General features: G+C 44.0%; 1 protein-coding gene across 1 annotated transcript in view; it reads left to right on the plus strand.

The window, feature by feature from the left end:
• Dscam (DS cell adhesion molecule) overlaps positions 1-26,834 on the plus strand; it is a 690,093-nt gene that overhangs the window by 87,038 nt on the left and 576,221 nt on the right. The window contains exon 3 of the mRNA XM_052159081.1: positions 845-1,256. Coding sequence (XP_052015041.1) covers positions 845-1,256 — 412 coding nt within the window. The remainder of the gene's footprint in view (positions 1-844; positions 1,257-26,834) is intronic.

Here is a 26,834-nt window from a genome sequence, read left to right on the forward strand (position 1 = left end):
CATTTCCCTCCTGCCTTCCCTCAAACCTTTCCCAGTTCATAGCCCTGGCTGTGTGCATTCAATCTTAGACCTTAAATCAGGTCACATTCTGACCCCGTAGGTCATTATTTTGTAAAGTGCTGGATACGGACATGTGCCTTTTGAAGAGCCTTTGTTGAAATAATATCATTACTTCAATATTCTTCTGGAGACCCATTTAGGCCATGGTCTGCTGTCCACATAGTGCCAGGAAAGGGGTTGCATGTTGGGACTCATACACAGTATCAGCTATTTTAATCAGTTTTTATGCACCACTCAGAGATCAAAATTAGAATCGCTCATATTTGTACCCTAGTATGTATTCAAGATAATTAAAAATCAGCCAGTGAAGTCAGAGAGCTCTTCCCAGGAGCCGTGAGGACTCCAAGACAGCCTTTCCCTCTAGGCAGATGGACTAGACTTTTCAGGGAGTCAATACGGACTCCGAATCCTGTGGCACATCACATCAAAACTGCTAACGCCTCGCGGTCACCTCTGCCTAGCTGGCACCCTTCCGGAGTGGTCAACCCCCGGCCGCATCTCATTAACAACCTGCAAGAACAGAGCTACACAGGATGGGCTGTGCGGGGACGAGTCTCTGAGCCTTTGAGCCCTGGGTCCCGCCGACTGCGTGATCCGCCGCACTCCTCTGCTGCTGCTTTAAGACTGCAGAGCACCCCAGCGGCCAGAGCAGGGGAGGGGTCCCCGCTCGCCTCCGCGCGCGGCCCGCCGGGCTCAGGCAGGGAAGGGCAGCACAGGGGACCCGGCGCCCGAGGCCGCCGCAGCAGGATGAGCCTGGCCGCGCGCCTGCTGCCTGGCTGCGGAGGGTGAGGCCGGCGCCCGGGAGGCCGCCGCCTGGCCGCGCTGCGCATCGGGGGGCGCCCGGCATGAGCTCGCGCCCGCGGCTGCGGCTGTGCGCCCGCGCCTGGCTGCCCGCGGCCCGCTGAGCCGAGCCGAGCGCACGGCGCACCTGGGCTGTGTCCGCGGCGCGGGGCGCGGCGCCCGGGAGCAGGTGTGCGGGGGCGCAGCAAGCGGGGAGCGCGGCTGGGCGGCTGGGCGGCCCCCGGGCAGGTGGCGGGCGGCGAGCGGAGCCGGGCCGGGCGCGGCGGAGCGCAGCGCAGCGCGGGGGGCGAGGCCGGCGCGTGGCTCGCTCGCTGGCTCGCTGGCTCGCGGGAGGCCGGGCAGCAGCAGGGGCATGTGGATACTGGCTCTCTCCTTGTTCCAGAGCTTCGCGAATGGTGAGCCTTGCGGTCTGCGCTGATTCCTGTCTGGGAAGGGGCTCGGGGGATGGGTGCGGTGTAGGGGGTTGGATGCATGGGTGAAGTCTTTTCCCTTTCCTTCCCTATCGGAGTTGGAATGTTCATGCATGCGTTTATTTATTTATTTAAAAAAAATAAATTTGCATTGCTTTGGAGAGGTTAGGCGGTACTGAGAGGAGGCCGGGGAGGCATCACTCTGCAATCGCTGGAAGCAGCCTACCTAGCTAGCTAGCCAAGTGCCAGCTCAAAGCCCAACTCCAGAGCTAGACAGCTACCTCATCAGAGCCAGGCAGGTTTGGGGAGAAGAGAGGGGATGATCATCGCCACTTTGAAAATCAAGACCAGAAAAGGACATGGCGTTAGGAGCGCAGGCAGGTGCAGGGGTCAATTAAGACAGTAGCCCTCAGGTTCTGCACTCTTGAGCCTTAAAGCCTGTGCTTTAATTCTGCTACAGTTCATCCCTGAAGGCTGTGGGAAAGAGGCATCTGCATCCCCCTCGTCCCCTGGACAGTACGTGTTCCTCGCAGTAGTATATGTAAAAATATGCACTGCTAGGCATTACATCATCTGTAATGTTGACAAATTTTTAAAAAATTCACCTGTGTACTTGTAAAGTGAAATTGGTGAATGTTGTGCATGGTATTCCCCCCTCATGTGCAGCTCAGTACTGCCTATTGAGAGGTTTTCTTCCTGGTATTTAGAATCTATCGGTTTTGATGGAGTCAGACCCAATTAGTAAGTGTGTCTGCACCTTAGGCTGCCTGTCACAGCGTAAATATGAACTTACATGTATGAATGGCTTTCTCTCATGTGGCAAAGAGAGGGAACTGTCATCATTTGGTATCGCTTGGGAGCATCCAGGGCTTCCATACCCATCTCAAATGTGGAACATCTGCATAAAATGTATAACCTGCTGACAGTTAAAATTAAACCATTATGTGTGTGTGTGTGTGTGTGTGTGTGTGTGTGTGTGTGAGAGAGAGAGAGAGAGAGAGAGAGAGAGAGAGATGAATATGAGAGAATGAGGATGAATATATCTGGTCTTTACAAGAAAACAGGAGAGGGAGAAGCCAAGGGGAGGCTGTTAAGATTTTTCTGGAAGATACCCAGGGAAGCTGTAAGCACTGGCTGCATTTTCCTTGCAGACTTAGAGAACAGCTAACCCACAGCCAAAGGAAGGACATGATGCTTCCCGGGCTTAAAAAAAAAAGACTAAGATGGAGCCAAATGAAAAAGGTGCCCCCAAATTCACACAAAACCAGTCCTTTGCTCTTTAATATAACCGAAAGCAAAGTGACAGGAGTTTTCCTCTTGAGATTTCCTCCCAGGGGGAAAAATTTCAACAAGTTCTGACAAGATACCCCCTCTACCCAGAGAGCACTAACCCTGGCCTGCCTTCTCCAGGGAATTCACCTAGAGGGGATATTTGTGCTTCTGAGGATGCAATCAAGCCTTGAGAGCAGCCCCTGCTGCTTTCTGCTTTAATGGGAAAGCACAGAAAGGGCCCAGATGTTCACAGATGTGTTCCAAAGCCAATATACCTTGTCTTTCCTGTCAGGATGACATATCTGGACTCCTGGCAAAGGCCTGGGCTATTGAATGAAGGGAGATTTCCACTCTGGGGAGAAATAGGTAATTCAGGATGGTAAGCCAGGCTGTTCTGGTTGCCGGCCAACAAGCATCTATTTTTCAGAGTGAGATATATATGCTGAGCATGGTACAGAAGAAATTATGATAGTCTCTGATACAGAAATGCTATAAATGTCTATGATTTTTTAGATCAGCATTTCATAACTAAAAACAATACTATTTAAAGGAATTTTGTGCAGTGTTCAAATGGAGTGAAATCTACCACATGGAAAATAAATGCAAAGATTGCTCATGTGTACCTGGGTAAAGTCATCCAAGAATTATTTGCAACACTTCTAACATTTGTTGAGAGAATCAGTTTTTGTTACAGTAAAATGCATAGGCAAGTTGCTCTGACCCCAGCAGTTGAAGGCCAGGGAGCCGCCTTATGTAAAAATGGCCCTTCCTCCATATGAGCAAGCGGGAAGAAAAGGCCTGACTCCAGAGGGTTCAGCTTTTATATTGGTGTATGTGTATAGAGATGTGGGGGTGCAGATTTTTTGATTTTCTGAGGATGGTGTTCAAGACATACTATGCAAAATATCATAAAATATATATGCATGTCAAAGTAAGAACCTGATTTAAAATGCTGCCTTTGGCAAAAATATATTTCAAAAATATGAAACTAAATACTACCTACCTAATATGAATGGAGTCTTTTTTTATTTTTTTGGTCAGCATTGCAATATTTTGGCCTACCTTCATTTTGAAAAAAAAATACCGAAATATGTGGTAAGAACCATACTGGTTGCTAGGCCTCAAACACTAAAATGCCTATTACAGCCGCTTTTCTTTCTCATTTGTAAAATATTATGCAATTGGATATTTGGAAGAGAGGGTAAGAAGTAGGAATGTCCGGTCTGTGTTTCAGATAGTCTGTCTTCGTCTGAAGAGTAGAAAGCAAGTAATGAGGGGCATGTTTGCTTCTTAAAGCACCCTTAAAGGCTGCAGAGAATATTTGGGGCAAAGACTAGAAGCAAGAGAGCAATCCCTGCATGGGTTAAACCCTTGTGAGTGACCTTACCTGAGAAGGTGCAGGGAGCCTGTGAGGTAGCTGATGTTACCTCTGACACCCTGGAAATACTCACAGGACAGCTGTAGGGGCCCACGTGTGTGTGCAGACACACTAGTGTCTTGCTGCGTGTGTACTCAGCATGCACACCCAGCATACATACAGTAGCTCTCTGTACAGGGTTTCTTGATTTTTAACCCCAGAGAGTGTTTTCTAGTGTAACATTCCTGACAGAAGCAGAGACGGGCTCCAAACAGGCAGAATGGGGGGCAGTGTGCATGCAGTCTCTGTGATGGCTGCATCCTGGCACTGGGTTTACACACCCTTGACATTGACTTTTCTTTGGCCATGAAATCTTGAGCTCCATTGCACTGTGTTCTCGGGCTCCCGGAGACTAGTCTGCTGTGGTAGAAGAGGGTGGAGTGGCCGTGGGGAGAAGCGCATCAAGGACAAGCTGGGTATGCACCACCTTTGGGACTCTGCAGATCACATGACAGGGCATTACAGACCTGACACCTGCTATTTTATCCAATCACAGAAGCAGGGATTTTTTTTTAAATTAATACCAGTGCATCTTGAAGATTTTCAAAGTGGTGTTTTAAATTTTAGTTTCTTCAGAAATATATAAGCAAAAAAAAAAAAAAAAAAAAAAAGAAAGAAAGAAAGAAAGAAAGAAAGAAAAGAAAAAAGAAATTCTTTCTTGTTTATAAAGCAGAGGGAGATTATTTCTGATAATTTCACAGTTCATCTAAAATTTCTAGGCCTTTGCACAGAAGCTGCATGCTCGTATAAGATGCCCTCTGTAGGCAAACAAAATGCCAGGCAGACCTTTAATAAATGCCAGCCAATCTGCCTCCTCTCCTTCACTATCCTCCTTGCCACTTGGATGTCACCAAGGGTTCCCTGCTGCCTGGGAGAATTAGGAACTCACAGGGTATACCCTATACCATACATACATTGTGTTGCTGGGGGATGCAGTTTTGCCAAAATAAACAGTAAATAAATAAATAAATAAATAAATAAACAAACCTTCCCATTTAAATCCCTGGGGCCTGAATGTCCACATAGCTGACAAAATATTTTATCATGGCCGTGCCTGGAGTAAATGAGCAAGGTGGTCAAGGCCCAACAGGAGTCAGCTCAGTGATGTAAAGGGGGAGGGGCCATCTAAAGCTCTATGGGCGCTGTGGGAAATGGGAGTGTATGTCTTTTGTTGTTTTAAAATAAAGTAATAGCTTTCCCGATTTACTGTATTTACAAAATCTTGATTATGAATGTGGTTAAACATAATTAACACCGCAATAGGTAAGACATTGGGGAGCATTTTAGAAGGAACCCTCCCACTTATCTGGCGTTTTAGTGAGGCTCACCTAAGCTAGGTAGATGCCCTGGGGCCGCCCAGGCACACAGTAGACATTTTTATTTATTTTATTTATTTATTTATTTATTTTTTTATTATTTTTTTTGGGGGGGCCATGGCACTCAGGTGCATGCTGGACCTTAGTGGCAGGCACCTTCAGCTTGGGAGACACTGAGCTGCTGCTACCTGCATGTCAATTGTGTCCCCGCCATAGGACACTAGTGGGCGGCAAACCTCGCCAGACTCCTGCAGCAAGCTCTCAACAGAGCAGGCAAACCTCCGCCTCCAAGGATGCTCCACACACTTGCATCGGGCTTTCCTGAGACGCCGCCTCCCCAGTGTCCCTCAAGTTCATTGCGCCCACATTCTATGGCTTGGGAGGTGGAGGTTTTACACATAGCGATTATGTTCAGGGTTTGGTAGGTCAGGGATGGTCTGCAGCCTTTGTTTTCATTTGTACAAAGAAGGACGCAGCTTGCAGCAATGTCTCCAATCCTAGAAGATGCACAGAGGGAAGGGTGTTGTCGGGAGCCCATAGTTCACAGAGAGGTGCACTGGTTCCTCCCTTGCACACTGCCCAGGGAGCCAGGGGTGGCGTGTGCATCTTGGAGGGGGCAGCTCCTTGCCTGATTGGCTGACCTTCCAATGTCATTCCTGGAGCCGCGGGGCCTCTCCTCTGCCGCTGGTGACAGGGACTATGCTGGCGCGCTGCTTGTCCGCAGTCCCTCAATCTCCCGCAGCTGTGGCTGCAAGGTTTTGGGGGCCTGGAGCTGCGCCCCACCCCCCACGCCAGGCAAATTGGGCAGCACCTGTTCCTCTGGACCAGCCTTAACTCTTCATGTTCTGGGGATCTAGGTGCAGAAATTCTCGTCTCACCTCTGTCTGTCTCCCTCACCCCACCCCCACCCCCACCCCCACTTCAACTATATTCACATTCCTTAATGTTTTGAAAACGTAAGCTAATTCAAAGTTGTATTTCCTTTGCTAAACGCTTGGCAAGAATGAAGATTCCGGCAGCCCGGTGGTGTATGCATGCATCAGAATGCCTTTTGCAGGCAGCAAGCTCTCCACCTGGGCTGCAGGAAAGAAGAGCCAATGGGAAGGGCAGATCCCTGACATTAGTTCAAAGGCCAGAAAGCTTCTGCCCAGATGCCCAGAGGGCTGGGCTCAGCCTCCATTATCCTTCCCAAAGCCTTGTGCTCTGATGGCTTCATGGAAATCTATAGCTCGTCAATTTGAGGGTTACCTGAGAAGTGATTCAGTCTCAATAGATGCTACAGTGCACAGGCTGAGATGTCTACTGTGACCAAGTGTGTCCTTTGCACAAAGCAGAGCACATGAAAGTCTGAGTGGAAATAAATGAGTGAGAGAGAAAAGTGAGGCATAGCCTTCCACCCCATACATGCCTTTCCTCTTCACTCTGCTCTCTGCCTTCTTTCTAGCTTCCTTTCCACCCTGGGTTCTTCACCCAATTTGCTCTCTTCCCTCCAACCTCTGCCTCAGCTGCATAAAAAGGGTGGGTGAGCAGCTGGCAGCTTCCCTCAGCCTGCCTCTGCTTTCTGACAGGCAGCTGGCCTCTGGCTGGAGAAGCGTTTGTACTCTACAAATGACTGTGGGGTGTGCTGTCTTATAAAAGTGACTCACATGTGTCTCCTCTTGGAGACACAGCCTGCTCTGATATCCCCAGGTGCCCTTCTTGGGGTGCAGTGTGGCTGGTGTCTCAACCAGTGATTTTATCTAGGCCTAGGAATCCTTGTTCTCCATTGACAAGATTTGGATTCTCCCAATCTGACATTTAAGCTTCCCAACAACTCCTGAGAATAAAATTAATAATAATAATAATAATAATAATAATAACAATAACAACAATAACTCAAGTCTTTAAGTTTTAAAGCCTTACATCTACAAAGTCATGCTCCTATTTTTATAAGTCTCAAATGGCTACAGGTCTCGTCGATATCTTATTTTGCAGCAGAGTTGAATATAAAGTTGGTATTTCATCAGAGTAACATGGAAAGATTGTATTTTAATCATTGTTAATAATCCCAGTGTTACATATAAGGATCTAATGTGGTAAAGCTTACAGTCTACTTATTTTGGTTTTTGGAGATCAACATTTATTCTGTGTTGATCAACATGGGTGATAAACTCTCTTAGATTATGTAAGTACATAAATATTAAAGCCACTTAATAGAGAAAGGATGGATCCAGCTGAATAAGTGTCTGACGAGATAAGAGATGACAGAGAGAGATGGAGTGACAGGGATTGATGAATCTTGCCTACATTTAAGGTTTTTTTTTTTTTTTCCTTCAGAAGGCAGTGAGTAAGATTTAAGAGTGAGCAAGCAGTCCTATTTATAGAAAGCCAGTTTGAAAGACAGCGGCAGAGAACCTGAAAGAAAGATATGGAAACTGAAGGATTGCCCCCACTCTAAACGAGGGCTCTCCCATGTTCCTGGCTCCATACTGAATTTAGTCAAAGAGACAAAGCAAATCACCCCCATGGAAATATTCAGAAGCTGCGCCTGACTCTACAGAATATTCTGGCAGTCCAATCCGTGTTACATCGTCCCTAGACTTGAGAACAAACTCAAGTGAGTCTGAACAGGAGCCTGGAGGCTCAGGGAGGACATTGTCTCTGCAGTGCTGCCACTAATATTTATGCCACAATAAGCATGGTCTCCCCTAGAGACTCCACAGCAGAACACCACAGGGATGGAATCATCACACACTTCCAGAGAACAGCAATTACCAAGAGAGAGAGAAGGGCTTACAGTGAGGATCTTGTTATTGTCATAGGTTCCTCCTTGCTAAGCTGTTATTAAATTCTGGAGATTTAAATTGATACACACACACTTCTAATTGGTCAGATCTGATAGGGCAGGAGACACAGCTACAGACAGTGTGATTGGCATAAATGTTATTGGGCAAGGGGAAAGGAACACACCTCTAAGATATAAGAGTCCATATTTTTTAAATTTAATATTCCATGCATGATTATTTTCCCTTCCATGCCTGGCTTATTTCACTAAGCATTCTGTCCTCTAAGTTTCTTAAGTATATTCAAGTTAAAGCATATTTAAAAAAACAGAAATAAAAATATGGGGATGGGGAGATGGTTATAACCCCCAGTTGCAAGCATGAGGACCTGAGTTCACTCCCAAACCCATGAAAATGCTAGGTGCAGGGATCCATGCTTGTAACTGGTGAACTCCAAGTTCAAAGGAAGCAGCGGCATTTCCAAGGATGACACCTAAGGTTGTCCTTTGTCCTCTGGCACTTACACAAGCACACAAGCAGATACACACAGTAACCTAGTTCTTTACAGAGGCCACATCTCTCCAGACTATCTAGAACACGTACTGGAGAGGCAGAAGCAGAGTGACCACTGATTTTGACTTCTGCCACTCTCGGCTCTTTTAATATTAATGGAGAAAGGAAAAACAGGTTTTTGTGTAGAACGTAAACAATCCATTTGTGTTCTTTGCCATTTATTCAGTTGTCGGATTGTCAGATCTCTGAGCTCTTCCATACCAGATGCTTCTGTGAAGAAACAACATGGTGCTGTCCCTTCCACTGATCACCCATGGGTTGTCAGGATGGTCAGGTTTTTCCTGGGGTTGCATCCAATGTGGATGGCTCACACCTGTTAGTGGTGGAGACTTGCGCCTTTGATTCCTGTTTGTGTTGAGTGTCTGAAGCTTTGATTGTTTGCAGGGGCTCTGTGTGGACTGTGTTACTATGGGAAAATGTCTCTGACTTTATTCTAACACAGAGGCAGGTACAGATGGAGGTGAGGGGGCCGCTGCCTCCTGTGAACAGAGCCTATTCCTCTGGCAATATTGTGGAGACTGCACATTAAGTAAACATATTTCTCCTGAGGAAACTCCAGATTCGTTTCTTTTCGCCATAGTCACCCTGCTGTGGTGTGAGTTGATCTAGGGTTCCCCTAGGATACTGAAAACCCTAAATCCCAGGCTGCTTAATTACAGTGTTTATTTCTTAATATCGGCTGCAGAACATTTTAATAAGTGATGTGTAGAAGCTGGGCTACATGTACGTAACAATGCTGTGATATTTGATTTTCGAGAATTCAGGAAGGAACTGGAGACCCAACAACTGGGGATCCTGGCAAAGTAGGTAGTGTATACCATGCAGAAGATGCTTCTCCAGGTCTAACCTCTTACCGGGTACACTCCTGTAAATTTAATTCATCTATTTTTTTGCTAATGAAAAGGAAATGCCTAAAATGTGGGTGCAGGTTAGTTTTGTCAACTTGACACAATCTAGAATCACATAGAAGAGTCTTAATGAGGACTGTCTAGATCAGGTTGCCCTGTGGGCATGTCTGTGGGAGATTGTCTTGATTATGCTAATTAATGTGGGGATTCTGAGCCCTATGTGAACACTACCATTCCCAAATCTGGGTCTTGGACTGAGGTGAGCTGAGCAGTAAGCTTGCATGCTTTCTCTGCTCTGACTGTGGATGTGAGTAGCTGGCTCATATTCCTGCCATGGTCTCTCAGAAATGATGGACTGTAATCCAAAATTATAAGCTGAATAAAAACCTCTTCTCTTTTTATAAAAATATTTATTATTATTTTTTTTTACTTTATGAGCATTTTCCTGAACGTATGCACGCACACCATATGAATGGTATCCATGGAGACCAGGTCACATTCCTTGCCACAGAGCTATCAACAGTTGTGAGCTGCCTTGTGGGTGCTCTGGAAGACCAGCAAGTGCTCTGAATTGCTGAGCCAAATCTCTAGCCTCAACACTTTCTCTCTTAAGGTTGTTGTTGTAAAGGCATTTTATCACAATAATAGGGAGTGAAACTAGAGTACCTTTGCTAGTTCCAGCAAAGAAACTCATTCTTTTACTTCTTTGTCTAGTGAAGGGGAAATACAAAAAATACAAAGTGCTTTCAAAGGTCTGAGACTCTTCTTCCACAGGGTGGTCAAATTGGCAGTCTGTCTGGTATCTTGAATGATACAGGAAGTTACATAAATGCTTGTATGATGGTGCAAGACCAATAGCTTCTGACTTCGTTGACAACTGTTTAGAATAGGCTTGATTCGAAATCCATGGAATAATTTGGGGAGAAAAATACTGATATTGGTTTAGGTACTATGCTTTGCTTGGGGGTTAGTTCATTTGTCCTCTGGGATCTCACAGCAAAGCCACAATTCCATTGGTATGCCTGGTCACAAGAGCTCCCACATCTTCCCCCTCCACCCCAAACACCTATGCCATTCCATACTCAAGGGTGGGAGGGCTCGGCTAGAATGTTCTATAGGCTTTAGTAGTATAAGATGCTCATAGAAAATGGAAGTGGAAGTTGAGAGGAAAAACCAGCAACAAAGAGAGAGGCTATAGAGAAAGGGCTAATAAATTAGGTCCATAGCTGCAAACCTGTCTGTCCCCTTTGCCAGGTAAGAGGTCTGTGGAAGTGGAGGAAACACTAGTCTATAATCACCTTCAACTGGACTTTAATGAATGTTCCCTTCTCTGGATTTCCAAGGTAAGGCTCAAGTTACCTGTGTAGGTAGGCAAGGAGGAGCAGAGAAGAAGACAGGAGGTATCCTATGAGATTTTCCTGGTCTAGAGACTTCCTTGGAATCTCAGTGCAGGGAGTCTATATGTTGGAAAGACCCTGTGTTTCTGCTTTTGATCAGAACTTTGTTGTTTCTCCACCCCTTGGGGGTGAACCTTAAGTTACAGATGATATAGTTTCTTATATAGTGGCCAAGTTCCTTCCCTAGAGAGTCTGATTCTGTCATCTCGGGAATGTATGCCTCTGGATGTTTTGATCTAAATGGCTCACTGCACACCTTTGTTAAAAATATATACTAGAGAAGGGTTTGCCTGGTTTCTGGCCAAGGTGGGGAATAACAGATATTGGCTATAAAGTTATCCAAGTAGTTTCTAGTGCACTGCAATGCATTGGTGTGCAGCTTGGCATGGGGTAATGATTTATTGGATCACTATGTAATATACGTGAAGGGCTAGGGCTTCATCAATTCTACATCAATATGAGCAGGTGATGGGAAAAACTAAGAGTAAATGTGATCTCTCTAGAATCACTCCTAACGTAGAGTGCAGAGCTTGAGAATTATACATGTATCTATCATTGTCTACTATCTATCCATTATCTATTGCTGATCAATTACTATCAACCATCAATCATTTATCATCTGTTATCAATCATTTATCTACATATCATCTGACTAGATATTTTTCATATTTCTGTCTGTCATTGTCTATAATCTATTATCTAGCTGCCTATCAATTATTCAATATGTGTTATTGATCTATTTATCTATAATCTATAATATATTTGTCTAGCTATCTATCATGTCCTTCTACCATTTATCTTTATATCATTGTCTATCATCTAGCTTTTAACTATCAATCACCTCTCATCTATCAATCATCTATCTACCTATTATCTATCCATCTGTCATCTGTCTTCTATATATCTATCATCTATTCATCTGTCATTTCTTTGGTCATCATTTGGTCTATCATTTATCTATCACCTATTTTTATTTATCATTCATCTATTATCTATAAATCATCTTTCTGCCTGCTTATCTATCATCTATCTACCTATTCATTTATTCATCTATCATCCATCATTATATCTGTCATCCATAGTCTCTCATCTATCTATCTATCTATCTATCTATCTATCTATCCATTCATCCATCTATCTATCTATCTATCTATCTATCTATCCATCCATCCATCTTATCTATCTATCTATCTATCATCTATCCATCCATCCATCCATCCATCCATCCATCCATCCATATATCTGTCATCTTTCCACCTCTCCCTTATCTATGGATTGATAAATCCCTTTGATCTACACAATTCTTTCTCTAGTATATTTGATGCTTTGTTTTATTGCTGGCAGAAGCTCTGCTAGTGGACTTGACACAGCTGTATTATCCTGACTCCTTTTTTATTAGCATCTGGAAGCCCAGCAGAGAAGCCCCTTGGAGCCTAAAGATAGCCACAGTTTTTTTTTTTTTTCTAAGCAAGAGATTGAGAGTAGGAGGCTATTTAGGTTGCCATATTGAACAATCTAGATGATGAGCCAGATTGGAAAAGACCAGGCAGGGAAATGGGTGTACTTACAGTTAGAGATGCTGTTTCTAGGCTGCCCTAGGAATATTGCCTATGCCTATAGCCCAGTGTCTGTTCACAAGCTCATTGAAAAGCAAGATAGCAGGGACTTGGAGTCATTTTTGCTATTGAAATTTCTTGGTATCTACTTCTTCCTTATAGATGAAGTTAACTGCATTTACTGTCCAATGCATGAACCATCCACTGTGTTGTCAGAGAAGAGAAAACAGCACACGAGGGGACTCTTGCCACTCACTGTATACCTTGCCACATGTATGATAAAATTGAGGGCATTGACTGGTGGTGGAATTATCTTTCCAAAATACCGTGTCCTTGATTTTTTTTTAACTAAAATAGACTCAAATGTGTGCTGGAAAAGGCCTAAATTCAGAACCTATAAAAATACCTTTTTTTTTTTTTGTCCTGAGATCTTATTTTAGATATTATTAAAAATAACCTTTCCCTTCTTGGCATTTTAAAGAGTTTTATGTTCTAATCTATTGGCCATTTTATTGTGAGTCATGGCAGAAATGACTCTTCAGGGCAGCTGTTGTTAGCTGGAGCTTCAGAGAACTGGACAAAAGGCTTTGGGAGCTGAAGGCTTGTCATTTCTGCTTACTCATCATCGTGAGAGTCCGCCAGTGCCTGGCTCTCTGCAACAATAGGCTCCTTAATCTCTGCGTCCTTGATTTTTTTTTTTTTTTTGATAGAGAAGATCATGTTCAGGAGTCTAGAGCTCTGAGGGAATTCTTGGGAGATGATGCTGTTTAAAATAGCACCAGGTCCTCTCCAGTTAGGACCTTTGAAGTATGCATGGTGCAGCACACATTGTTCTTTTTGGGAGTTCCTGCTGCAGTGGGTCAGCCTTTCTCATCTCTCCTTCATTAAAGGGCATACATACCTCCATCACCAGCCTTAATAACCTGTGAGAGACCCAGGAGTCATTGTAAGCAGGGAAACACATTTTGGAAAGAATATAAAAATGAGATACTGTATGACTCAGGATAAAACAAATCAACTCAAACCTTAGAAAATGCTTCTTAAGTACTTTACTGAGAGTCCAGGGTTCCTCCTGGGCCTTCTACCACCTTTCAGTGTGAATGAAAGTCCATAGGACTCATTCCACTGGTAGAAGGCAGGGCACTGAAGGTGTGTGACCCCGTGACATACCTGTTAGAAGAGAGAGCCATGCATGTGCAAATTACAGAGAGGCTGTCTCTTCCCCTCTTTTTCCTTGGGCAATGGAGAAAGCCATGAGAGCCTCCTTGTACAAGGGGAGAGTGGTAAGAAAATGGTGATGTTTTTTCAGGAGCCCGGAGGCCTTTGCAGACTCCATGCTTGTCTAAATTCAGGGTGATCTGTTCCCCTACAGGGAAGTGGAGACATGACTGTCCTCTCTCACTCGCTGGGGTCCTACTGCTGTCTGAGAGCAATGTGTCATGACCCTTCAGCCTGTGCACTACCCTCAGGTGCCCCTAGAAGACTGATATGCCTCCATCAGCACGTGGGCAATGGGGACTGGCACTGAGTGATCTGTTTTTTTCTGAAGTACAGGGCATGGGCACTTCAGTTTTTGTGGAACTTCTAAAAGACCAGTGATATAAAGTGGACATCATGAAGCCAGGCAGCTCTTATTGTGGGTTCCTTGTTTTAGAGCTGGTGGCAGTAAGTAAGCAAAATACGCATTCCCATCACTTGGTTATTTTTAAGGAAAGTATGCTCTCATGTTCTGTTTTTTTTTTTTTTTTTTTTTTTAGTTTAATCCCAAGCCCTTACCTGATGTCAGGTTTGTGCCCATGGGGATGTTGGAATGCTTGGTTTTCACAGGTCTGGATTGGCACAGGGAAGTTGATATAGAGGCATGGAGACTAGAGATACTGCTCAGCATCCCATGATATTCAGGATGTCCTGGAGAACAAAAGATGATCTTGTCCAAATTATTATTAACACCAGCACTGAGACCCTGCACGTCCTAGAGCCTTGCTACAATAACATAATTATTTATTTAACATGAGGCAGCATCTTATCAGTCCCGCGTTTGCTTGGAGTTTGCTATGCAATGAGGATGACCTGGAGATCTTGATCCTCCTGCCTTCACATCCTGAGTCTGGGATTCCAGATACACTCCCTATATCTGTTTTTTTGGTGCCTCAGTTTTATGTCAAGACCTTTCTAGAATAATCTTGGAAGAAGAAAGGAATGTATTCTCAATAAAAGCTCAGTTATCACTTCTCAGCTACTGAAATCACAGCTCATGTGATTTGTATCCAGTACCCATTGTTTACTATTATTTCATAATTAAAAAATAAACCAAATTCATGTTCTTCTTCACATTGTTAAAGACAGGGATCCTGGAGGAATGCCTGGGTTCTGCCAGCCATTTCTTTTCTTCAAGTGATTATGCTAATTTGTGTTTGATCAAATGATTAAATTATAATTTGAGTAACCCTGTGTGCTAACCACTCGGAATGCATTTTCCTTCATCTGGCTACCATTTGTCTAGAGTGTCCAGTTCTGCCTGCTTGGTGCAGGCATGCCCTTGCTGGAGACTTTGGATTGTGTTTTCAAAGCTCCATGAGTCTTGTCACCTGGTATTTGGGGCAGGATATTAATGTCATCTGGTTGCTTAGGCAGAGGCCAGTATGGAGAAGCCTCCAGAAACAAGTAAACCCTAGATAGAAAGTATTGATTACTTGGAGACAGTCAAAGTGGAATGTTCTAGAAGCATAAGCAACTGCATTCAGTGGGAGCGGAATGGTCCATGGTGCAGAAGGTGTATTCAGTCAGAGTTCCACTGCTTTGCTGCTGCTGTTACCTGGCATCTGCCTGGGTCTATGGTGGTCCCAAGAGAGTGTTTCAGTGACCATGACACCAGCCGTGGCTGGCCCTGGCCACTCTGATAGTGACACTTACCAGTAGCTGAGATTTACATGCCCAGAGTGGAGGTGCTACTTTAAGATAGCGCCTTATGCAGTGTTTCCTAGGATACCCAGAGCTGGGAGACAGACAGGTGCCGCCATTAAACAGTAAAGCAGATGTGATTACATTGAGACTGACTATTGCACAGTTGCCAAATGCCAGGGTGAGGGTCCTGCCTCCTGGCGTCTTCATTGCAAGACAGTCTTCTACATCAGTCCCACAGAGGGTGAAGCCGGGTGTATGACATTAGAGTTCAGTCTCAGGCTGCTCATCGATAGTTCCAGGGAGACATTCGGCGCCCAGGTGATATGGTGTGCTAGGTAGTATGGCTTTTACTTTCTTCACCACACATTTGTTTGACTCTTGAATCAAGCCACTTTGATTTCTTTGCAGCTTTTATGCTGCAGATGGCTATGTGAAATTTGCTTTCAAGCTGAGCAATTAAGAGTCATGTTGAGCAAGTGAGATATTGACTTTGAACTCGTTATAAACATATGGAAAATTTGTTTATTTTTCCTTATCACCCATTCACTTGTTTAAGTTTGGCAACTAAGGGGGAGGCTAATGGCCTTCTATCCGTGCTGTGGTGAAATACCTCACGGTTCTGTGTCCTGCTGAAGAGCGAGACTGGACAGGATTGAGATTTATATCACATCCATGCTACCTGCCAGTGTCTTTCCAACGCCAAGCTCAACGCCTCTGTCTCTCTTTAAGTACTTTGCATTTCAGATGTTCTGAACAAGACATCAATTTTCTCAATGCCAAAAATGTTAGAATCAAAACATTTAGAAAAATTTGAATCGGAGACCAAAGTTAGATGGGTATGATGTATTTTTAGTGGTGGCTCATCAGAAGAAGGTACAGCTTGGTTTTGCTAGACATGTCTGAGTCCTCCCACAGTGCCATTGTTTGAGTGTCTTAGTGAAAGGTATATAGGATGGATGTCTTGAAGAGTTTAGAAAACACCATCTAGGGATTCTCATGTATTCAAACTCAGATGGAAGCTCCCCTAATAACAGTAATGCGTGCCTGTGTATATGTGCATAATTGTACATGCATGCGTGTGTGTGTGTGTGTGTGTGTGTGTGTGTGTGTGTGTGTGCACTTACATGCACATGCATCCATCCATGGGCCAACTTCCCCTGGGTGTTACCTTGTCTTAGCTGGTGATTTCAAGATGGTAGAACAAAAGATGTGCCTTTTGCTCTGGTTATACTCTCTCTGTGACACACAATTTTTGGAGCTGGTTAGCACACTGTTCCTATAGAAGTTGTGCTCTGCACTCCCACCCTTCACCTTGGACGTCTTAGACTTCTCATGCACCTTGGGTATCAGTTCCTAGAAGAGCCAAATGGCAGACAGCTTAAAGGCAACTTTGTTTCCTTTCTGTAGGCTAAGCTATGAGAAACTTAAAGCTATGGTGACATTTATAGTCATTTTTTAATAACTGTCTAATATGTTGGGTGAAACCATTTATCATAACTGGTAACTTTTGTCTGTGTCCTGGGAACTGTGCTAGTCTCATTTTATCTTATAATTGATTGCAAAACAGGTCTTGAGTGCTTGTTAGAGTTATCTTCATTTGACACTCAGAAGAAACCAAGCTACTGAGGTGAAGTGACTATCCCAAAGCCACAGATGTTGCAACTGATAGAGGCAGACTTTGAACCTGGGAGGTTTAATCCCAGAACCACATTTGAGTTTACACTTGACACTTGTGAAGCAATGAGCTCCTAGCACTCCTAGCACTTGCTACCATAAGTGGCAGCATTCACCCAGAGAACTGGAGATATTCTATGCCAGAAGCTGGGATGGCAGATGCAAATATTCAGACGTTGCTTTTGTGTTTCCTTGGAGGGAAATGCTAAAAGAAAGTAACGTGATATGGGCATGATTGGGGAGTCTTAGGGGTTTTGTTGTCTTTTGGTTTTGAGAAAGCATGTCATGGAGCCTTGGCTTCCTCAGACTTGTTACATACCTAAGTATGATCTCAGACTTCTGATCTTATCTCTCTCATCCCCAAATGCCCACAATTACAGCCTGTTTTATGGTGTACTGGGACAGGTCTTTGTGCATGTTAGACAACACTCTCTCAATAAAGCCTCATTCTCAGCCCTCAGGATTAGTTTTGATCCCAGCATTTCTAACAGTCACTTCATTCTTGAGGTAGACTGTTTGGTCTCTAGAGTACTGCCAGTGGCATGCTACCTGCCCCATTCCACTGGGCCCACATCACTTCTACATTCCAACCAGACAATGCATGCCACAAGAATATTTGCATGTTCTTCTATCCATTTCTGTGGTGTTGACTAAAAATGAAGCTTCCCAATTACAGTAGAAAATACTAATATGAGCAGAGAAGCAAGAGAATGAGCTAGCAAACCACTTGAGGCTCTTCTAATGTTAATCAAAACAAGGCAACATTTAAGATTAAACCTTAAATGTAGGTTCCATGCTGCACTATCACTACCTTGCCACATAAGGTTATAGACCCAAGCTTTGCCCTTATCAAATTCCAAACTGACAGCACAGTCAGCATCCTTCATCTCTCATACCCAAGAACCTTGCCTTTCAGAGTATGACCTCACCCTTGACCCCTCCCCCACTGATCTCACCCTTGACCCTGCATTCCCCCCCTCTCTGCCACCCAACATCAACATCTCTCTACATGGAACAGAAGAAATAGAGACAGAGCTACCATCAACACATTTTGATCATTTATTTCTCTCATGCTTTTACAATTGAAATATAAGAAACAGATATATACATGGTGCTCTTTAAGCTTACACTGGTGAGAATCCCTGGTGAAGGCTCCCTCTGTTACTGAGGGAAGTGTAGCCCCACTCCACACTCTATTGATTGCATAGCAATAAAAGAGTCATCTGAACTCAGCCTTGTAGATCACATCCTTGTACACCACGGTCACAATCATACCCTCATCTCTGTTTCTCTTGTTGCAGACAAGACATTGGCATGCAGTTTGAAGCCGACTTGACTCATTTTCTGCCCTTGCTTTCAGTCTTGGCCATGTGCTTAGCCATCTTTACCACTTCATCGGAGATATTCTTGCAAGCATCCCAGTGACCTTGTTCTGGCTTTTACTGTGCTCCCTCTGGAGTGGCTCACTCCTCTTTCTGAGACATCTTCCCTTGGGTCCTGGGTGCTATGCTGTATGGCTTCTCTTTGATCTCCCTAGTAACTCATTCTCCATGGGACTCTAAATGTGATGTCCCTAGGCTCAGCTCCTTTCCTTCCCTTCCTACAGCACTCCAGGTAGGCCCAGACATCACATGAATGAATGAGTGAATGAATGAATGAATGTGAGATGACTGCCCTGCTCTAATCTGCCCTCATCTTTCCCATTGAGTTTCCATCCAGACCCTCCAGATCCCCAAATGCAGCTGTTGAGTCATTGTCCCCCCAAATAACTTTCCAGAAATCTATTTCCTCTTCTCTGAAATAGGAGTCAGAACTTTTCTCCTGCTCCTGCCTCACGATTTTGCCGTCTATGCCTGCTTGACTATTCACTTGTTGCATAGGACAGAAGTTCTGGAGCCATTCTACTATTTCCCTTGCTCCACCCATTTTATTTTAATTAGTATATGTCAATCATGCAAACTGACAGTGCTTGATGATGATGGCATTTCTATGTTACACTGTACTTAGATCACACTTATTACTCTTCACACTTTTGCATCTCCCCTTTTCTTTCCTTCTCCCTCTTTGAGCCCCTTAATCGGCTTCTTACTTTCATGCCTTTCTTTCTTCTAGATTCCACATACAAAAGGAAGTATCCTATACCTGATGTCATGGTTTAAATGGAAAATGCCCCCTGTAGACTCATGCTTGTGAACATTAGTCCTTGGTTTTGGTGCTGTTTGGGAAGGCTATGGAACCTGTAGGAAGTGAACCTAGCTGGAGGAAGTATGTCAGCGAGGGTGGGCTTTGAATGTTTGTACCTTGGCACCATTTCCTGTTACCTGGCTTTCTCTTCTCCTTCTCTCCCCCCAGCCCCATCTCTCTTCTGTATGACTGCCAGGCCAGCCTTGTGCTCCCATGCCTTCCCCACTACTCTGCACTTCTCCTCTCTGGAACTGCAAGCTAAAATAATCCCTTTTTCTCTTCTTCTCTTCTCTTTTATCTTCTCCGGTCCACCTGCCTTTGTGACTCTGGCTGTTGTCACCTCCCATGATCTCCAGTTCCTTCTGTACATGTTGTTGACATCTTGTATTTAAACTGCCAGCATGTCTGAGCGATTGTTTGTTCCCAGAGTCTGCCCATCTCTTTGCGTCCACCCCCTTCTCTGACACCCTCTAGTCTGACTACTGCCATAACCCCCCACATGGCTTTCATGCTTACCCTCAGCCAGGTTTTCACCATGGCCCAGGGAGAGCTATATAGTGGGTGGGCCTCTTTCTTCTGCTGCTTAAAACCTCCTACCTTCAAGGAAGCAAGATTTCCCAATCCCAGCCTGAAAAGCTTCAGTCCAGTGTGTCAGCAGAGGATGGAGACATTCAGTATGGAGTGGCCTTGGCTGACTCTTTCCTTTCATCCACTTTGGGCTTCTGAGTGCTTCCCTATCATACTGAGTTGTTTCCCACTACAGCATCTTCTTAAAATTAAAAAAAAATTAGAGTTGCATACATGAGTACTGTATTTATATCACTACCTTTCCCCTTTTTTACACACACACACACACACACACACACACACACACACACACACACACACACACACTTTGGTGAGTCCATTTAATCTTGCTTGTATGTACATGTATTTAGTGCTTGTGAAAATTTATTCTCTTTTGCTCAGCTACCATTGGTTGCCTGTAACTCCTCATATAGGGGTGAAGTTATAAGAAATTTTCCCATCCATGATGACTGCCATGTCAACTGGTGTTATTATTCAGGTCTAATATAGGAGTACCATATTGTTGCAATTTCCTGGGTGTCGCTTCCTTCCCTGTCATTTCTGGAAAACAGGATCAACTGCCTTGGTCCTCTGGCTATTACAATCTTCTGAACCCTTTGCCAAGATGTTCTCTAAGCCTTAGGTATAGGGATTTCATTGCTGGGGTATCAAATGGGATTGTGTACACAAGGACTGTTATTCCCTCATTTGAGCACTTGTGGCTTTCTGTAATGCTTTCCATCTGGTATAGAAAGAAGCTTCTTGATAAAGGACAAGAGCTACACTTTCAGTGGATAAAGAGGATAAATGTTTAGAATACAGTTAGAATTCTATTGGTTTAGGAAAATGGCAGTAGTAGGTTCTTTCCTAGGGTTTGTGGTAATTCCAGCTGGGGGTAGAACTAGACATGAACTCTTTCCCACTGAGCAGATCTTCAGTCAAATTAGATAGCTGTTACTTACTCCCCAGATAAAAGTGCCAAAATGCCAGAATCACACCACTAGTGATACCTTTCCAGGCTACTCATTGCTATTGTGAATAGGCTTTACAGTTGGGTAGGACAGAAGATTACCTTTCTTCCTTGGCAGTTCCCATAGCACTTTCTAGAGTCATGAAAGCTAGGGGAAGCAGGAATGAGTTTTTAGTGATTTAAAAAAACAAAACAAACAATGAAAGATCCAATCTTAAATAAAACGTCTGGAAGGTTGTCTTCTGACCCCATATGGCTATACATACATGCACACGCACGTGTGCGCGTGCGTGTGTGTGTGTGTGTGTGTGTGTGTGTGTGTGTGAGAGAGAGAGAGAGAGAGAGAGGGAGAAGGAAAGAGAGGGAGGGAGAGGGAGAAGGAGAGGGAAGGGGAGGGAGAAGGAGAGGGAAGGGGAGGGAGAGGAGGGGAGGGAGAAACAGAGACAGAGAGACAGAGATAGCGAGACAGACAGATGGAGAAACTATGAAGCTGGTTTGAGTATGTAATATGAGAGATCAAAGAAATCCATTTGACAAAGTTGAAACAGTGAAGCTAACTTGGAAAATAGGCAGGACCATATTTATGACTTTGCAACAGGTGACTCCCAGATTGCTGATGACATTTTGAAGCAGTCGGCTATGTTAAAGGCACGATAACATTCCTGAAGCCTTTGCTTCAGAAAGCAACGGCTTCCTAAGGAAACTAACTCCTTGTTGCCAAAGATGCCTAAATGGACCTAGTCTGGATGTGCAGGGCTGCATGGATCCAGCATTTACCTGGTTTGCTGCTTCTTTGTCTTTTCTCTTGGTTATGAGGTTCGCCTGAAGTAATACTTGTTTTTTCCTTGATCTACCTTTAGGACTTTGATCTTTGACACTTTTAGGTTGCTGTTCACATGAACGAGGTTTTTACTCACCTATCCTAGCACATATTATCTTTGTCCACAGAGTGTCACCTTACCACCTCACTGCATCATTTTTGTGGTGGGAAGCCCTCTTTGAGGATCAAGACCTGTATTTTCTAGAACCATGGACAATGGAGATGGAGGAGACTTAGGAGTCTATAGTTGATTCCTGTTTGGGGACAAGCGGGAGGTGAAGATGAAAGATAAAAACTGACTGCTTTAGAAGACAGCACAGCAATCCAGAGATAGAGGCAGGTGGCTCTCTGAGTTTGAGGCCAGCCTTGTCCACACAGAGAGTTCCCAGATAGCCATACCCACACAGAGGAACCTGTTTCAAAAAACCAAAACCAAAACCAAAACAACCCCCTCAAACCAATCAACCAGCTAACCAGCCAACCAACCAACCAACCAATCAACCAACCAACAGAACAGTAACAATAACCAAAACCAGTATGGCAGACCTGCTATCACTCAGCAATCACCTATTCCCAGCCCTTGGAAGGCAGATACAGGATGATCTCTGTGAGTTCAAGGTCAGCCTGGACTACATAGAGAATTCCAGGACAGCTAGGGCTATGTAGTAAGATTTTGTCTCAGAAAAGGAGGAGGAGGAGGAGGAGGAGGAGGAGGAGGAGGAGGAAGAGGAGGAGGAGGAGGAGGAGGAGGAAGAAGAAGAGGAGGAGGAGGAGGAGGAAGAGGAAGAAAAATAACAACAACAACAATAACAACAACAACAGAAAACCCAGCATGGTTTGGACAGAGCTAACCCACAAACCAAGCTGACCTACTTCACAGCTAGTGATTTCACCATACCAAGTGTGTGACTGAGAGGGCCATTGTGAGGAATTAGAGACTCCCTGCCAGAGCCCAGCACTGCTGTCGTTTGTCGCTGTGTTCAGTTATGTGATAACCCAGTCAGTAAAATGATAGCCATACAAGTATGAGGAGGACCTGAGTTCAATCCACAGAACTCACATTAAAACAAATACTGAACATGGTGCTGCACAATTACAATTCAAGTGCTAAGGAGGCAAAAACAGGTGGGTTCTGTTCACTTGGTGGCTCTATCAGTGAGCTCCAGGCCAGTGAGAGACCCTTTCTCAGACAGAAAGGTGGGCAGCATCCCTGACACACCACTCAAGGTTGCCTTCTGACCTCCAAATGCTTGTGCATACATACACCTCCCCCACACAGATGCAACACACAAGAACACACAGTCATATACACATATACACAGACATGCAAGGTACACACAGACACACACATGTATACACATACACATTATATAAATCGATGCAGATCAATATATGCACTGTGAATTGCATGCTGCAACCCAACAATGTAACCCATAGTGTTCCTCCCCGGTGGTATATGTTCTTCTTAGAAGTTTCCACAGTTACTAATTTCATGGCATTAGCTGTGTGTTCTTTAATTTGTGACTCAGTGGGTAATGGACTGCTGCTACTGGAGATGCACACAGCTGTTCACATTGCCCTTGTTTGTACAGGACTCTGTGCCTTCTGTGGTGAAAGTCCAGAGGGTGGTCTTGATGATACATCCTGCTCCTGTTATCTGGGAGAGATTCATGTGTTTGCGAAATGTTCCACTCTGGGTGCAAACCACAGCTGTGGTTTGAGGCGATCTGTGTTCAATTATAGCAAAATGTTAAATTAGCTGAAAGACAATTTTTCTGGTCACTTGAATTTGCCTTTTAGACTTCATTAATCATTCAATAATTTAATCACTCATGTTAACCCATTCTAACCAGTCTCCAAATACTCAGCTTTTTGTCATCTGTTAGACTTTTCCTGTACAATTAGCCTGGGGCCATGGTCTTTCTCTGTTCAAGCCCCGAGTGGTTGGAAGCCTGCTCCAGGCATGGGCTCTTCAGTTCTCTTTGTACCTCCATGGATAATTATTTACTAAATCTTATTCAACCTATGAAAAAACACCTTCCTTATAAAATGAAGATATGCTCAATTTAAAATGAACTTAGCCTCATTCCAAGGAACCTCTTGTTTCATTCTGAGTTCACTGGTATTTTGTAGACAGTACTATCCTACATTTTATTACATATTTTAAATATTATTTTTCATGAAAGATACTGTCAGTAGTTTCCTGTCTTCACTCTAGCTTCTGGTGAAAGTTGAAGACAGAAGACTAGCCGATGACATAACATTGGAAGTTTATGTCTAAGCCTTTGGCCAGCTGCTTATTCTAAAACACTGTGAGGAGCCTTGAACAATAGATAATGTCTTAAGTGACTTTAAGCATTTATTTTGATGTTCTTTTTGAAAATGCCACACATGAATATTGTGTTTACATTGTTTATTTCCATTCTACCCTTTCCCTACTCCAACTTTTCCTGTGTGCTTCCCTATTCTCTCTCAAATTTCTTAACAATGATGCCAGGTGACATCACAACATAGATAGGGGAAATCTCTCCTGGTACCACCCCTAGATCAAAAACTACAGGAGACCAATGGCTACTAAGAGAGGAAGAATCCGCCTTTTCCTAGGACAAGCACCCAGATAGGTTAACTAAACCTAAGCAGTTAGTTTTACACACACACACACACACACACACACACACACACACACACACACACCACACACACACACACACACACACACACACACACCACACACACACACACACACACACACACACACACACACACACACACTGGTTAGCAATGGCCAACAGGTTGAATTTATATATACATATGTGACTAAAGACTTTGTCTTATTTTTAAAAGAATACTCACCTAGCAGGCAGGGCAGGCTCACCTCCGTGAAGTCCCTTAAGGAAGGCAAGCGATCTTTCACAGGGAAGCCAGAAGCTCTTGCTACTGGGAGGTTTGGGAAATGAGAGTGTGATATTCTGTTTTCCTTCTTCTTGTTCCTCTAAATGATGACAAATTGCCTGGCTGTAAATTTGAAAGTCCCTAAATGGCATTTTTTATCAAAGCCTTTCTGAGAAAATGCTTACTGGAAGAGATTTAGAAGTCTTGGGAGGCTGGGTGGCAGGAGTGAGCTGGGCTGATTATTATGCACCGTGACACAGTGCGTTATGCATTACGCACAGTGCATTATGCATGGTTCTTGCTCTTCTGCCTTTTAAACTCTTGTTATGGATGATGAAGCTAATTTAAACGGACAAACGGGTGTTCTCCTGCGCATTACCCCTGTGATGTCATATTCTTCCTCCAAGGAGTTTCAAGGCAGCCTCCCTTGGAAGCTTCCCAAACACACACATTTTAGTAAGACACTTTAATAATTAGCTTAGAGATCATTGTCAGTCAGGGGGAAATAACCTTTTATCATAGGTGCTTTGAAAGTGGCGCGTTCCAGGCAAGAAAAGAGCAGCGCAATCTGTACTCGTGCTGGCTGCTGGCTTCCCTTTCCCTCCTGGCGTTTGTGTGGAATAAAATACTACAAATGGGGAAAGAGCATGAATAAGGAGAAGAGTGGGTGTAGAAGGGGAAGCCAGAGCTGTCAAATTGTTAAGACAAATGGGGCTTAGAGAATCCTAATTAAACCTGAAATTGCTTAGAAACAGGAAGTATGCATTCCTAATTGTTGGTACCAGTTTTTTTTTTTTTTAAAGACCTAATTTACTCTGTGTGTTTAAGTAAGGATAACCCATTATTTGGCTGTCCCAGATTTCAATCTTTAACCCACTGAGGAGGTGAAGAGAGAGTCTTTTAAAAGGCTCCAAATATCACTTGCATCAGATAAAAAGTCACAATGGAGCAGGGCTGGAAACTGCCTGTAGAGTTCTGTTTTTAATATTCTTCTCCTCCTCCGTGGAATCTGGTTATATCCTTGGAAAAGCAATGTCCACATGCTCAGTAATATTCGTCACACATTTGAAGCACAAACACCAGCATTCTTAAAATAAGAAAGAAAACAAGTTTGTTCTGAAGACACCCCTGCAGTGTAACTTCAGCCGTAATGGGTGAGGACCATGCTTCCTGGGAAGGTGCCTGGGCCAAGGAAGTGGATGAGAAGAGCTCCCCCTCCTCCTCTGTGATGGAGATGACCAGTGCCTCCACCTCTTTTGTATTTAGGACTTCCAGCCTTTGAGGTCTTCAGTTCTTCATGACAAGATTCAGAACAATTCAGGATGGATCACTGACTGTCCTTAGAATCTCTGTCCAAGCTTTATGCCACAGTGGCTTCCAGCAGCACCATAGATAGTTTCCATTATTTTCAAGTCATATTAGACACAAATCCTCCCCTAAATCCAATTTCCTCTTCTGTGTGTTCTGACGTTGTTTCTATGACAGACTGGAGAGAGCTACAGGACATTATTTCTGGTCGTGTTTCTGACTTTAGGGGGTCTCAGGAGACCTCAGCCATACCTCCTTGCTGGGATAATGGAACACGAGTGGTTCTGATCTACTGAACTCTTTCTAAATGATAGACACAAGGTTAAAAATTTTGATTCCTAATTCTAATTGTGACAGAAATCCACTTCACATCACAGAAAGTCAAAGGATTACTCAGGGTTGCAGAGATGACTTCAGATCATCAACACTGGGATGATGTTAAAGACCTAAGTCCCTATGCTCTCTGTTTCATGGCATGATTATAAAGAAGTACAATGGTCATAACTCCCATAAAAAAAAACTAGAAAGGGGAACTGACAGGTATATGTCACTGTTATTATTACCTTTTCAAGATTGTCCTTGGAAAGCAGACCTAATCACAGCTGCCCCAGGAGAGCCAAGCACGTATTGATGCAGATTGTCTTCTAGTTTCTTGGTAGAAGTGGGTGCTAACTTTACCCTGGATGGCAAAGGGACAGCATTTGTTCCTGTACATGGGACAGGCTCTGTGTCTCCAAGCAGCCTGCCTTGGATACCTTAGCTATGTCTGCCCAGATTGTGGCATTAAGAATGGTGAAATAGATAGCTTGGTGTGGGAGAAGATGCCCTGGCTATGGTGATCTGTCCATTATCTCTATGCTGAGGTAATCATCGAGGAACTGGCCCTTTGTAGTCTTCATGCCTTGAGGGTGGACACCAGCAAAGACAACAAGAAATAAAATGGTGACATCCTGAAGGTGGGGTTGGGCAGGGAGGAGCCTCTGCAGTCTTGGCTGCCACTCCCTCAGCACTGTAGCTTTTGATCCCTCTCCTTCTGATGAAGATCAGGGCAGTTTAGAAAATTCTACCCATGGCCCTTGTCAAATGGGAATTTTCATTTATAT

This window comes from Apodemus sylvaticus, chromosome 15 (assembly GCF_947179515.1).
Source record: "Apodemus sylvaticus chromosome 15, mApoSyl1.1, whole genome shotgun sequence".
NCBI classification, from domain to species: Eukaryota; Metazoa; Chordata; class Mammalia; order Rodentia; family Muridae; genus Apodemus; species Apodemus sylvaticus.